The following is a 14958-nucleotide window of genomic DNA, read 5'->3' as shown; positions in this document are numbered from 1 at the left end:
ATCAGGATACTGAATAGCTCTGCAAGTGGGAGCATGCCTAAAAGGATCTACAGGTACAGCATGAAGGCGGGAATAAATCCGAGAGCCACTCTTTTCACTATGCTTCTCACACACTATGCTCACTTTGCTACCTCTAACAGGACTATGTGCAGTTAAAACAGAACTAGAGCACCTGTGACTCTGCACCAACATAAAGTACAGCACTGAACATACTAGGAACAACGGCATTGTTTCACTGGAAAACAGCACATGCAAAGCCAATTCCAACAAAGTTGGGACAAGTAGGTAAAATAAAAATAAAGACAAAGCAGCAATTTATAAATCCATTTAAGTGAATTTAAATATACACTGCACAAAACTAAAACATGCAAGGTTTTACTCATCAATGCCACCGTTTGTCGTGAAGCACAGACTCATTCAAAAATTAATGCCTTCAACACATTCCAAAAAAACTGGGACAAGTCCAATTTCAGAACGGAAACCGAGGGGAATGTTCAAAATCCATCTCAAATAGGTGATATAATTATGCCTGGATATGAAAAAGGCTTCCAGGTTAAGACAGGTTTGTCAAAAATGCATCAGCTAAAAAAAAATAAACATCCAAACGCTCCTCAAACAGGTAGGAATTTTAGGCATTTCACCCTCTACCGTGCACAATATCAACAGATTCAGAGAATCCAAAGAAATCTGTGAGGAAAAGACGAACTGCACGGCATTTAGCTGAACACACTACTGCAACACCACTGGCTGCCTTTTAGATGGCGACTTATTCCAACACCAACGTTTTAAAATCTGTGAACTTGTTTTATGGTTTAAATTATGGCTTAAATTACTTTCCCCACAAATATTTGGTCACATCACTGTTCTTCACATTGATCGTTTAATAGTTTTCTTTTATGGCACTGTACAGGACACTGGCCAACATGTGTTAAACATATTATAACTACAGATGTCTTCACTCGACCAGCTGTTATTTTGGTTTTACCTGCCCAGATCTGCACCGCAGTCTAGGTAAAATCAGCTGGTTAAAACATGCAGCGTCTTACGGCCCACAGCACCTATGGGAAGTTTTCTTGTTTCTATTTCTTCTGCTATGGAAAGTGCTTTCACTGTTAAGGGAAACCTTCTGAGCCAACGCTCATCTTTTAGGACTTTCATGGAGGGACTGATGCAGGCACGGCTAATAAGGGCTCCTGAAGGACACAGCAAATAGATCTTCCCCAAGCATCATCTGCTATATTACTGTATTACTCCATTGCTAATAAAAGTTAGGAAGTTTTTAAACAATAAAAAAACAAAAGGGCTTATACCTTCTATGTGCCTCCTAACGGTCCACACAGCATTGGGGTTACCAGGAAGTTCAGAGACAGCCATCTCTGAGACCTGTGGGAACATGTATGCATGAATATACTATACACAAATATCTGACATAAAAATGCATGTATGCAAAACCACAAAGAGCCTAAACAGCGTCAAACCACAGATGTTCTTAGAATTCTGTCGCTGGGGTGACAGACATCGACTTTCTGTTGCAAGATGCTTTCATTTCAGCACACACACCTCCAAGCCATGTCTAAGAACCCTCAGAGTCGATCTAGGTCCCCTTCCACACGCTACATACAACTGAGGAGTGTCCTCATTGGCCAAATCAGCAATCTGCAGGTAGAAGAAGAAAAAAAACAGAAATAAGAGGGGAAAATGAAACAAAAGCAAAAGAACCTACAGACGACACGGTTCACACAGTGGCATTTCATGACAAACCACGTTACCGAGCCACATCTACACTGATCCACCACGACTTACTGTAGGATATCACTTCAGTTTTTTCCAGCAATGTCAATATTTGATAGTATAATATTTAATTCTGTGCCCTTTACTAACAGTATCCAAGCCCTGGCAGTTATCATTTGCAGAAAGAAACATTTATGGAAGCTCAGGAAGTCCGAGTTCATTAACTTTAGTAATGTTAACCTTTAATATCACCTAACATTGCAATTGGAAATTGGTATTTCTATCAAACGTGAGATTCGATTTTTCACTGAATTGCTCAAATAATATTTGACAAAATAACAACAAAAAAAAAATTCAACGTAGATCTAAAAAAAAAAAAAAAAGGACCATTTTTTCAGACACATCATCATTTCACAGCTCTTGGCCATCATTTCAGCGGTTTTGCTCAGTTCAGATGCAGCGCGCTCATCCACACGACATTTACATTTACAGCGTTTTATCCAGAGCGACTTACAAGAGGAGCTTTGTCTGTCTAGAGAAAGTCTGTTTGCTAGAGAGAAAGATGGGCCTGAGCTCAGATACTGCTAGAAACAAAAGTCATTGTAGATACAGAGAGAAAAGGAACAGAGTTAAACACAGAACTCTGCCATGCAGTGCAATACAATAAACTACAAAACACAACACAATACAATATAATATAATAATGTATAAGTGCAGCTTATAATTCAATGCTCACTGAAAGCACTGAAAAGGTGAAAGAAGCTTGCGTACAGTTGTTTTTATTGCACAATTCACTGCGTGTATAGAAAACCTCATGTTTGTGCCTTGGGGCAAGATGCGATGACTAGTGCCTTTGACCAAAACGTGAGTTTGACAGCGCCCTCTGGTGGAACACTGAGTTCAGACATCAACTTAAATGGATAAAAAACAAAAACAAAGAAGACATCGCACCTAAACACTAGAACAAGTAGGTTTTTGTGATTATTTGGATATTCTGACTCAACCCTAACTGTGACAATATTTATCATCATTATTATTATTATTACTACTAAATACTGCCTAGTACTACTTTAACATACAGACTAAAAAGACCAACATTATTGAAATATTAAAACACTGCAAGTATATTTTGACTTGTCTGTACCAGCTTTAACACTTCGTCCCAAGAGACGAGATCTTTCTTTTTAGTCCGTACATTAATATCCCGTGAACTCAGAGCCCATGTATGACTCTGGTGTTAAAACAAATGCATTCTCGGTTCTCAACGTGTCCATCAGTTTCATTTGTAAAGAATGATATCATAAAACACATCTCTCTCTCTCTCTCCCTCTCTCCATGCAAATCATAATTAGGCAAAAACCATTGCCCATTTCATTCCATTCAGCCAGATATGACAGGAAATCCAGTGAGTTAATTTTGCTTGTTACTTGTTCCTCTGGTATTTGAACGTCAAACACCTTCCACAAAGTTTACAATAAAAAAACCACCCGGAACATTACCCTGTGGCTAACCAGGGCTTATGTCAGCAAATGTCAGTAATGCTAGTCCATATGAGGACACAAGTCATTTTTTTTTGTCGTTAGTGTGATTGAGACAAACCACACTGGGGGCAAAAGTTTAAAAAAAAAAATAATATTTAAAAAATTCATAACAATTCCAGCACTTATTTTCCATGATATTCCAGGCCTGGGAAAGTACAATTTTATATATATCTATATATTTTCTTGGATTTTCAGAACCATAGCAATTCTGGAGTGAGGACTCCACAGGAAGCAGATACACACACACACACACACACACACACACACACACACACACACACACACACACACACACACACACACACTACATCTTAGGAAGAGAACAGCACATTGAACCAAACCAATTCATGGCAGCGCACTGTTCGTATGCAGCTTGTATAAACCTTAACATCTGCAAGGCAACAAACCTTTGTACTGTACTGTAACTAAACCAGTGCTCACATTTCCACGGTCTTTACACGAGTCACAGAGATAAGAACAGACTCACGCCTGATCTTCAATACATGCCCGACTGCTTTTAGTGAGTTGGAGACCAGTAACATCAGAAAGGCCGGCAAGTCTCATTTAATCTTTTTTTACTCCCCATTTTTTATCACTGCAACCTGTAACAATGGATTTTTAGTTGAACAAGTTTCAACATCACTGCACCTCTTCACACCAAGACTGCAGGCAGAGCTTTTACGCAAGATCAGAGACGGATATCAAATAACACGCCCACATAGTTCTCTCGCAAACAGCCCAGCTCACCTGGCAGAAGGTCTGAGAACACCTACCATAGCACTGGGAATCCTGGAAAGCCTATATCTGTCGCAATGGCAATCAAGTCGGGCAATTTTAATGTTAGAAAAAGGTGCCATCCGCAGATGTACTTAAAAGCACGTCACATGTTTTTATTTTGTTTAATGTGTCATGCATGTTCTATATCAATCTTATATGTTGTGAGGTTTCAGAACTGATTATTTTCCCTGGATTTAGCAGGATTTTTGGTGGCATTACTGCTTCAGATTGCATTAAGATGTTAGCATGTACTCCAGTATAACAGATCAGGGGTGTAAAACTGAACCAGAGCACAAGCGCTGGGCGTTTGCAGTAAAAAATAAACAAACAAAACCATCTTTACAATCTTAGCTTGGTTATTTATTCACAATGTCGTGTCTCTCTGCTTGCTAGACGTGTTCAAGGCACTTGATAACCTTCGCACGGACTGATCAGAGAAAAGGCTAAACCTGGCGGACTTTTTGTCCTCGTCTTTCTCCTCCAAAACGAAGGGCATTAAGAACCAATTTCTCAAGTCCATTCATTTAAAGCGCCAGATGTGTTAAACTTCCAGCCAATTACACTTTTAGCAAAGATTCACTCCACTCCTCCGCTTAGGTGGAAGACTTGAAGTTCAGACAGATTTTTTGCAGAATACACTGAAATAATCACCCTTTTACTCGTCTTTAGAAGTTCAGCTCTGAGGCCTGCGCTTACACTCATCTTAACCGAGACTTATAGAAGTCTCTCTCTCTCTCTCAACCCAGGGAGTTATACCCGGATCAGACGACACAATATTTTTGTCTTTCGTGTTGGTCAGTATGTTAGTTGAGGCAATCTTAGTGCCATGTCTTGGTCAGGAGACTCGCAACACTACAAGCTTGATGCAAAACAGTCATCGCTCACATTCTTGAATGAGTTTACAGGTTGTCAGTGAGGAGGGTCAAGGAATTAATCATGCCTACATAATCTGTGCAACAGTGGCAGTTTTGTGTTCTGAAAAGAAGCAAAGAAAAAGAAAAGGGAAAAAAAAAAAAAAAGTGGTATTGTTGCCACCGCTCAACCTTTTTTTCTGTTTTGATGTTTCACCTGACAGCTGAAACAGCAGCATCCCCCTTTCTTTTTATGTTTACTTACGTGCATCAGAGAGCAAAGTGTTGTCCTATTGGTTAGGGTCAATGAATGTGTCTGAAATGTCAAACTAGTCACAATAATACAAAAACATTGACAAGCTAGACTTTGTCAGGGTGTCGTGGGTCATTCCTCACTCCCGACACTCATATTTGGGCTTGACGTTGGAAATGTCCACGCTGCGACAAAACCAGGTCAAAATCAGACTGAATGTGTGTCGTGTGACTGCGCAACATACCGTTACATCCAATCTCAAAAGCCTACCTGGCATGACATGATGGGGGACAAGTTCTCCTGCTCATCCACAAGCACCAGGTTCTTGAGGGGTCGTGGTTGGAAGAAAAAGGTGTCCCCTTCCTCCAGAGGCATGGCAGAAGAGAACTCCGGCTCATCATCGTCGTCACCCAGGTGAGCTATCTGATACAGGTAACTGAAACACAGAAACAAAGGTCAGGTACAGAGAGACAGCTAGTTTTAGTGCGTGTGGTCACAGACAGAGAAAAGTTTCAGTTCTCCACTCATCATTTCAACAGTACAATGTGCAACCACATCAGAGGACACCATCACAAAGAAGGCGGGTGCATACAGTGAGCTAGAGACCACAGAATGGTAACCCCCCCCCCCCCCCCCCCCAAAAAAAAAAAAAAAAACAAAAAAAGCCAAAATAAAACGCTAATCTACTCTTGCATTTTCCGTTTCCTTGGTGTTGTCAAAACGTCAAAGAAAAATGAAATGCCCCTTGGAATGACATGTTGACAAGAGATGAACATTCAGTGAAGGAGAAAAAGATCATTCAGAAAAGTGAACTCAAAGCCCATTTCCTTTATTTGACTTTCAGGAGAGAATGTGTTGCAACTTACTGGTTTCCAAATTCTGATGACACGAATAAGAAACCAGTCTTCAGCACACACATGGCTGTGGCCACAGGAACGGTGTCGAAGTATTTCATCCTGATCTCTGTGACCTGGGAGGTAGTGAAAAATGCTGTTTATAGAACAATTTTATGCCCTTGAAATTCACCTCAAGAAACAGTATCAATTATACAATCAGGAAAAAGAAAAAGCTAAACAAGCCCAGGTTCTGGGGTCTGTCTACTTGTGGGGAGTTAGTGTAATCAGATATTTAAAGCACCAGTCAAAAGTTCTGGGAATAGATTTTTTTTTCTTGTGCTTTCATCAGACCACACCGGTAGAAGAAATGCCAGCTGTACCAGTTCACTTTCAACACATTTCACCATTATTCATCGAGAAGGACACCCACCTAACTCTCACGCTTTTCACTCATCCATTTAGACTGAGAAACCCATGAAAGCCCAGAGTACATTCAATTCAGCCGTATTCAAACATCCTAATAATGTTTAGACATATCAAATGGCTGGTACTGTAATGCATTGTAGGGGGCGGGGGGGGTATTAGGTAACATATTAGGTAAAGACTTTCAGACTTTGTGGTTTGTTCGTTCCTTTTAGTGCTTTTTTTTCCCCCCATCTTACATTATTATGCAGTTTCAGTGGCTGTGCTTACACGCAAAGATTTTTGCTAATCCGATTGATTAGTCGGATTACAGATCCAGACTGAGGTGTTTGTGCTCACTCTGCTCAACAATCAGATGAAAATCTTTGTTTACATGCCCACTACAAGAAATCCGATGCAGAATGACGCGCGTGCGTGGAGCAGCGCTGAGAGTGAACGTTACCATGACAGCGAACATCACGTGAGGTCCAGTCGGCGTGAGAGGAGTTTCCCGTTGCCGCGTTTGTATGTTTAACTTCTTTAAACTGACGTCAGACTCGGAGAAACGTCCTTCACATGCACTTATAAAGGAAGTGCTCTGAGACACAGCTGGCCGTCCGTCCCGCCGCCGTCTTTTAAACCTCGTCTCCTCCGCAGACCCGTTATAAACCTTTCGCTATGACGCGCCGCGCATGCGCAGAACGTCCTTCCACCTTCCGATTGGAGTGTTTACCCGGATATTATTCTTCTATTTAATGTAATATTTAGAGGTTTAACCGCCTCGTTCAATCGGATAGAAACTGTATTCCAAATGGCCTCAATCGGATGAGTCTATTCCGATTGAGGCGTTTACACGGACGTATTCTATCCCGATTGAGCTATTAGTCGGATTATTAACGGGTTATCAGGCTGCATGTAAACGTGGCTAATGATGAGATCACGTTCAGGTTTCACTTAAAAAGACTGAGCAAATACACCTGCAACGCGTAGCCATCAGACTACAATCCGATCACTCAAATAACATTTGGAGGTGGTCAGAGGCAAAGCTCGACCACAATTAACACAAGTGAGAAACGGAATGTGTATACAATTACAGAAATGCATCTGCCAGGCGCTGGCGAGGGGGCGAAAGCATAAACAACTAAACGCAAGGACAGTATGTTAGTCTGGAGTTCTCCCCACACCAAGAACCTTCTTGCACTCTGGCCCCATGAAGCATGTAATCCATGCCTGACGAGTCACAACGTAACAAAGAGAAAATAATATGTAAATGGACCAATAAATGAATGAATGAATGAATGAATGAATGAATGAATGAATGAATGAGCTTTTTTTCTTTTCTTTTTTTTTAAAAAAACACAGAAGACTAAAAATCATGCATCACCCACACTGATGCACTTTAGTAAAAAAAAAAAAAAAAAAAAAAAAAAAAAAGTGTAAACAAAATCTGGTCAAATTTGATTCAGATGTGAACTGGATCTTAGTGTTGTGAGCTCTGAGAGCTCAATGTGCCCCTACACACACACACACACACACACACACACACACACACACACACACAGCTGGCTGCAGAGCTGCAAATGTGATTCGGCAGAACTCTGCAGGTAAAATTCTTTATAAAAATTTATATATATATATATATATATATATATATATATATATATATATATATATATATATATATATATATATATATATATTCACAATAAATTACCAACTAATGCCCAAACTACACCTCAAATGCTCACCATCTCCTCATCTGTTTCCAATGTAACCTTGAAAATGTCTCCTTGCTCAGTCTGGGCCAGGAAGAAGAACATAGACTTGGTTTTGTGTGTGGCAGAGCAGACGAAGATCATGCCCCTCTCAGGGTCATCCAAGTCATTCTGATACAGAACAAAAACAAAACAGGAAGAGGAGTGGATCAGTTCCAGTCAAAGCCCGCTTACATTGAATTCATATTGTGCCAGACAGCGAACACAGAAACAACCACGAAGACCACACAGGAATGCTTTGAATATTGCTGCAACTAGTAGTCTCAACTTGGATTCTGAGATCAGAAGTCTTAATTGTCTCCAGGAATTGTCAGAGAAGAGACATGAAACCTCATCATTTCAGCTGGCAGCGCCGCAGTTTGAGGCTAGCTGAATAAAAGCTGGCTTTAATCCTGAAACTCATTGTCTGATGCATAACCACCTAAATACTCACTCTCCTGCGTGGGATTGGGCAGCGGATATCTGGCTGGTCTCCAAAGTTCTTGTAAGTGATGTAATTCTCTGAGCAAATGAGCACTCCGCTGGGGCCATCAGAGCCACCTGGGACTGTTTTACACAAGGACAAAAACCAGAATCAGACATGGATCCAGTTTGCAGTAATAAGATTACTAAACCAATGCATGCAGAATTTACAGGCACCGTTCCCTCCAAGAGTGGTCTGTGGTCAGAAATTACATCTGATACAGTTCATCTGCACAAATGAACACGTAGGAAAGAGATGTCATATTTGTGGATGAGAAGAGATCAGATAGATAAATGTTCTCTCCAGCATCAGTCAGAGAAGAGACATGAAGATAATCATCACATCTACATCACATCCACGACTGAAAGACTTTAATGCAAACCTCGTGACCCGATTTTGGGCAGAAAAATCACAATTATATATCCTACAAATCACTCAGCCCTAAATACAAGTCATTCCATCCAGAAAAACCTCTCTGAACAAGGCCTTCAACCAGGCAAACTCATGGATTACCTGTGATTAGGAAATTGCCGTGCTCCTCGAGAGCCTCACTGTACTTGCGCACCACATGGTTGAGCCCCAGGTCCAGCTCGTAGAAGGTCAGGGTCTGCTGTGTGTTTGCTGCTGCCTCTCCTGTGGGGTCATTATCAGCTTCCTGTATAAAAGTACAGGACAAATTGATAAATAAGACGAATGACCGGAGCGTTATGTTCCACACAAAGGTGGAGTTGTGTGTGCATGTAGTGATCAGAGGCTTTTATATTCTCTCCAGTGAAAGGTCAGAGAAGAGACATGAGCAAACTCATCACTTCAAGGGAAAATGTTTAAACGTGAACGGCAGGAGTGATAATAAATTTCCCCCATAACATCTGGCAACTCTGGAACTCCAATTCAACAATTTGGACCTGGTGGAACAAAAGCAAGTCCTCCAATAGTATCCTTACCTCATAATCCATCTCGAGGCACGCAAACATAGGGTTCTCAAAGCCAACATCCACCCCGACAACATGGTAGACAAGTGTATTGGCTTTGTGCGCTTCCAGAGGTGATGAGATCGTGAGGCGAGCAGCAGCATCTCTGTTCAAAATGTATACCAACTTCTGCTTCTCTATAGCACCTAAAACGGAAGTAACAAAACAATACAAAACCATCAAAAGTCAAGATTTTTATTTATTTATGCTATACAAACCCAATTCCAAAAATGCTGGGACAGCACGTAAAATGCGAATAAAAACAAAGTGATTTGCAAATCAGTTTTGACCTGCATTTAAATGAAAACAGCACAAAAACAATATTTTAACTTTGTGTCATTGTTGTGTGTAAATGTACACTCGTCCTGAAACACGCAGCCTTTTAGTCACCGTCTTCCACAGTGACTATGTGACATATTCTGCATGTTTCAATACGGATATTGGGCCTGTCTCCTATAGAAAACATAGGGCAGAACACGAGAAGCAAGATGCAACAGCAGAAGTCCCACAGTTTTAGACTCTTAACTGAAGAACAAATTCCACTTTCGCGATCATTTTGCGACATCAGTTCACGATTAATTGGTGTTTTTGGTTGGTTAGTGTAGTGGCTAACACCTCTGCCTTCTATGCTATAGACTGGGGTTCAATCCCCACCTGGGTAAGCCCCCTACACTATACCCATAAGAGTCCTTGGGCAAGACTCCTAACACCACCTTGGCCTACCTGTGCAAAAGTTCCACCTTTGTCAAATTGACATTTTACAACTCGTCTCAATTTTGTTAGAATTATGGAATGAATTAACTGAACTGCAGTAAACTATTACTGAACACCAGCACACGTCCAATGTGAAACGCAGCGCAGGTTTACTTCTGGACCACTGAAAAAGACGACTGATACAGCTCTGCATGTTAACCATCCACAGGTTTAAGAATCAGAATCCTTTATTGATCCCAGAGGGAAACTGCAGTTGTCACAGTTGCAACCATTTATGTAAAAGAATAAACACTTTAATCATTTAAAACAAAGATAAAGAAAAAAACTGCAATAAGTACATGAGATTTAAGTACTTATGAATATAATAAAGTGGCGGTGACTGTGATAATAAATATGAATCATCTAGTATAAAGCAGTTCAAATTATTGTACCTCTGAGTTTTTGCACACAATTATTATAATTACACGTTTAACTATCACGACATCACATATTATTAGGTTTACCTATCATGACAGCCCTGCCTTTGGGGTCCACAGCCAAGAACTGTCCAGGGACGATGCGTCGACAGCCACTCTTGCCAAAGGTCTCCTGGTGCACTTTTTCAAACATGTTCTTTGAAGGCTGGTACTCCAGGATAACAATACGTCCCGAGTCACTGCCCACCACAATGTAGTCTTCCATTTAAAAGCACATGTGCAGAAAAGCAAGCATAACACAAAAACAGGCAACGTTACATTCAATCTGTAAACGCAAACATTTCGTGTGGTAAACAAAAATAAATAACGAGTACGCTTACCTTTCGTTCCACCAGTGAGCCTGAAGGCCATGAGGGAGCGGATGATGCCAAACACTTCCATGGTGAGCAGTGTGTGGACCTTCCCGGTGTTGGCATCTGGACGCAGCAGCTCCAGAATCTTTCCTCGGGAAACAACAATTTCCTGCTGTTTTGTGCCTAAAAGGAAAGGAAGCCATACAGTGATAATCTGATGTCAGTCCAAAGCCTAATCTAGTAGTGTATACTGGTCAGCAACTCAATCTGAATGGTCTCCTCCAAAAGCCAATGAAAACAGAGCACAGAAGAAAATACAGCAACAGTGAACACACACACACACACACACACACACACACACACACACACACACACACACACACGTGTAGCGAGGCTTTTTAATGATCTGAGGTTAAGGCATAAGCACAATCAGGTCTGATTGAATCCCACTGATCACATTTTTACATGCACGATTCTCACTTGGACGTTTAACTATTGGTTCTTCAATGTGTTTAGCACAAACGGCAGTGAAAATAACAGCAGCAAGCTGCTTTATGTTTGAGCATCTACAAGTAATGCAAGTGTGTTTGGTGGTTGGTTAGTGTAGTGGGTAAAACCTCTGCCTTCTATGCTGTAGACTGGGGTTCAATTCCCCCACCTGGGTAAACCCCCTACACTATACCAATAAGAGTCCTTGGGCAAGACTCCTAACACCACCTTGGCCTACCTGTGTAAAATGGTCAAACTGTAAGTCGCTCTGGATAAGAGCGTCAGCCAAATGCCATAAATGTGAAGTGTGTGTGATCAAAAGCTTTCGAGTGTGAGACCAATATTTCAGCCACTCAAAAAAAACTGCAAAGCAGACGGACAGTGCGAGATATCCGTTTTATTCATAACCTGTTAGGACCTTAAAAAGCTTAGAAGTTAAACTACAAAATGGACAAAGACTTATTTACGTTCAATAAATCCACAAAAGTAATGATTCTCTAGAACAGATCGTCTTCATTTCTCTCAGTTCACAAAAGTCACACAACACAGCTGTACGAGCTGAGCATCGCTTTTTGGGGTGTGTGACAAAATAAAAGGGGAGTAAAAGTTGAACAGCATACCTGAGAAGTTGCCATGGATGGCATGAGTGATGCCAGTGGCGCGCTGCAAGGTCAGGTTGTACAGAAACATTGCGGATGTCTCTGGACTCCCTCAGGCTTGGATGAAGAAAGCTGTTGCTACACCTGCAAGAGACCACAACACAACCCAGCCATGAGGTCGTCGCCTTGCACAAGACTCTCTGAAAACCAACAGCTACTTTTAATGGCAACCCCGGTCAGTAGTGGACAGTAACTGAGTAAACTGAGTAAATGTAATTGGTTTCTGTACTTGAGTATTTTTTCATGTATCTGTACTGAAGTTTTTCCATTCTGGGCGACTTTTTCCTTTCACTCCACTACATTTCAGAGTCTAATATCCGACTTTTTCCTCCTACATTTGTAGAAATCTGTCGTTCCTTTTGGTTTCTCTGTGTATAAAAACGTCACGTCAAAACAAAAGAAGCGCAAAGCCAGAGCACCAATGATGAACTAACCTAACCTGTAAAAACACCACAATATAGAAATATGTCCACATATGCAGTCGAGACTGGCGCGTTTCTGTTTTTCTGAATTTCTACAAACACCATTTCATTTTATAGTGAATGAGTTTGGGCTGGTTTATGTTTATGAACAGACGCCTACAGATCAACACAGTAAAGGAGCTCATCTGTGATCCTGAGTTTAAAGCCAGTTTTTATTCAACTTGTAACTAATTTATAAAGTCATCTGAAACTGAAACTTTGCTTGTGTGTAAAAAGTGATTTCAGAGCCACTCGGTTCTCCCTGATGGAAACTGTTTACCTTCAGTGTTTTGTGCTTCTGATCATTTTAATAGACGTCAGCGTCACTAATTAATGCCGTTCTATTAAAAGACTGGTTTACCAAGAGAGACGCTGGAGGACTTTCACCTGAAATGAGTTCATGAAGCCAGTCTTGTTATGATAACAGGGCATCAGAGCCAGAATTACTCTTTTAGTACTTTTACTTTATACTTAAGTACATTTGAAGGTAAATACTTTAGTACTTTTACTCAAGTGGAGGTCTAAAGGGAGGAACTTCTACTTTTACTGGAGGAATATTATCTCTACTTTAACTCGGGTACAGGGTTTGTGTACTTCGTCCATCTCTGACCGCGGCGCCTGCAAAGACGCGCGTTATTCCAGGAACACTGACGGTCCACGTCTACAAACAGCTGTTAACGTTAATTTCTCCTCTAAACCCAGAATTGGAGATTTTTACAGCGGCTCGTCCTGAAACAACGACTCGTAACGAGAACGCTGCCCAGACGAGCTCGTTAGCGTTAGCTGTAGCTAGCGGGCTCGTGTAGCTACCCAGTTCGGCTATGAATAAAACGCCCTACGTGCCAAGAAAACCACAGAAAACATGAACAGCCGCCCCGCAGGTGTCGGTACTTTTCTTTTCCAGACGGGCTGGACGTTTGGACACTTACTGCCCGGCGAGCCTCCCGATACCCTGTCAGCCCAAACCGCGCCGCTCGGCTAACGGCGCAGCCGGACTCAAACGCCTTCAATCCGCGTCCCAATCACACAAATTTATCAACAATATCGCCCTTTGGTTTGTGTTTGTAATGCAGGAGAAGTGTTTACCGACGCGGAAGCCAGGATGGTGCAGATTTCGACACGATGATGAACTTTTTTGTGTGTGTTTCGTATTTTAAACGCCGCTCAAACGATTCGGGTCCTTCCGGCTCTCGTTCGGGTTTAATAGTAGTCCTACCGTTTGCCTGCGCTGGAAGGAAGTGTGTGTGTGTGTGTGTGTGTGTGTGTGTGTGTGTGTGTGTGTCGAGCTGTTTTGCGCACGTTTCATTAAAAAATTCACCTGCATTCATTTTACCCTAAGTGCCCTTTAGCGCGCCGGTTTATTGAACAGTTGCCTGTAGAAATAAAATTTAGAAACCGCAGTGTGGCCGGAGCGACACACACACACACACACACACAAAGGAAAATAATCTGAGAAAAATTCTAACAAATAAATGAGCTGATTGATTAATTAATTAATTAATTAATTAATTTAAAATGCTCTTTATAGTGTTTATATACTATATCTTTATAGTCTTTATAGTTTGTACATATGTAGTGAAATTATGAATAAGGAGGAAAAAAAGATTTCATATTTCTAGATTAGCATTTATGAATATGAGATTTTGACTACAGAAAGGTTGGTTAGTGGGTAACACCTCTGCCTTCTACACTGTAGGCTGGGGTTCGATCCCCTGCTTGGGTCACCACCCTACACTATACCAATGAGTCCTCAGGCAAGACTCCTAACACCGCCTTGGCCTGCCTGTGTAAAATGATCAAAATGTAAGCCGCCCTGGACAAGAGCGTCAGCCAAATGCTGTGAATGTAATTAATGAATAAGACTCGCAAACTTTGCCTATTTAATAAACATGAAACTCAAATGTTTATTAAAGAAAATTAAGTTAAGTGATACTTTTTTTTAATCCCACCTCCGCATTTAACCCATCCGTGAAGTGAAACGCCACATGCACACTAGGGGGCAGTGAGAAACAGACCATCTTTGTCTTTGTTGTGAAAGCACTTAACATGCATACGTGAGGGGATGTGCTTGTCTCTGCTTGCTTTCCTTTGGGATGTCCTGCAGTGGTTTTCGCACAGACTGTGCAGCAGCAGATGAGTTGTCGTCTCTGACTTTACATCTACTAGGTGGACCAACAGGGTAGGAGTGTCTAATAGTGTGGACAGTGGACACAGTGTTTAAAAACTCCAGCAGCACTGCTGTGTCTGATCCACTTATACCAGCACA

At 41.3% G+C, this 14958-nt stretch overlaps 1 protein-coding gene and 1 non-coding gene across 3 annotated transcripts in view; both read right to left on the bottom strand.

Moving 5' to 3' along the window:
• Positions 1-13923, bottom strand: part of sf3b3 (splicing factor 3b, subunit 3) — a 33234-nt gene extending 19311 nt beyond the window's left edge. The window contains exons 1-12 of one of the 2 annotated variants that reach the window (XM_017691425.2): positions 13779-13923; positions 12193-12315; positions 11111-11266; positions 10818-10988; positions 9574-9746; positions 9143-9284; positions 8600-8712; positions 8140-8277; positions 6020-6123; positions 5424-5589; positions 1561-1656; positions 1311-1383 (exon numbers count right to left, since the gene is read on the bottom strand). In XM_017691425.2, coding sequence (XP_017546914.1) covers positions 1311-1383; positions 1561-1656; positions 5424-5589; positions 6020-6123; positions 8140-8277; positions 8600-8712; positions 9143-9284; positions 9574-9746; positions 10818-10988; positions 11111-11266; positions 12193-12262 — 1402 coding nt within the window. In that variant the 5' untranslated portion in view covers positions 12263-12315; positions 13779-13923. Of the gene's footprint in view, positions 1-1310; positions 1384-1560; positions 1657-5423; positions 5590-6019; positions 6124-8139; positions 8278-8599; positions 8713-9142; positions 9285-9573; positions 9747-10817; positions 10989-11110; positions 11267-12192; positions 12316-13778 lie in introns of those variants that run through there. The other variant, XM_037540152.1, reaches the window with a different exon arrangement.
• Positions 8899-8980, bottom strand: LOC119263775. The gene has a single exon (XR_005130509.1). It is a non-coding gene; the product is annotated as a small nucleolar RNA SNORD111 (small nucleolar RNA).
• Positions 13924-14958: the final 1035 nt, after the last annotated feature.

This window comes from Pygocentrus nattereri, chromosome 7 (genome assembly GCF_015220715.1).
Source record: "Pygocentrus nattereri isolate fPygNat1 chromosome 7, fPygNat1.pri, whole genome shotgun sequence".
NCBI lineage: Eukaryota > Metazoa > Chordata > Actinopteri > Characiformes > Serrasalmidae > Pygocentrus > Pygocentrus nattereri.
Note: the sequence above shows the minus strand (reverse complement) of the source record. Positions and strands in the feature narration are given on the sequence as shown.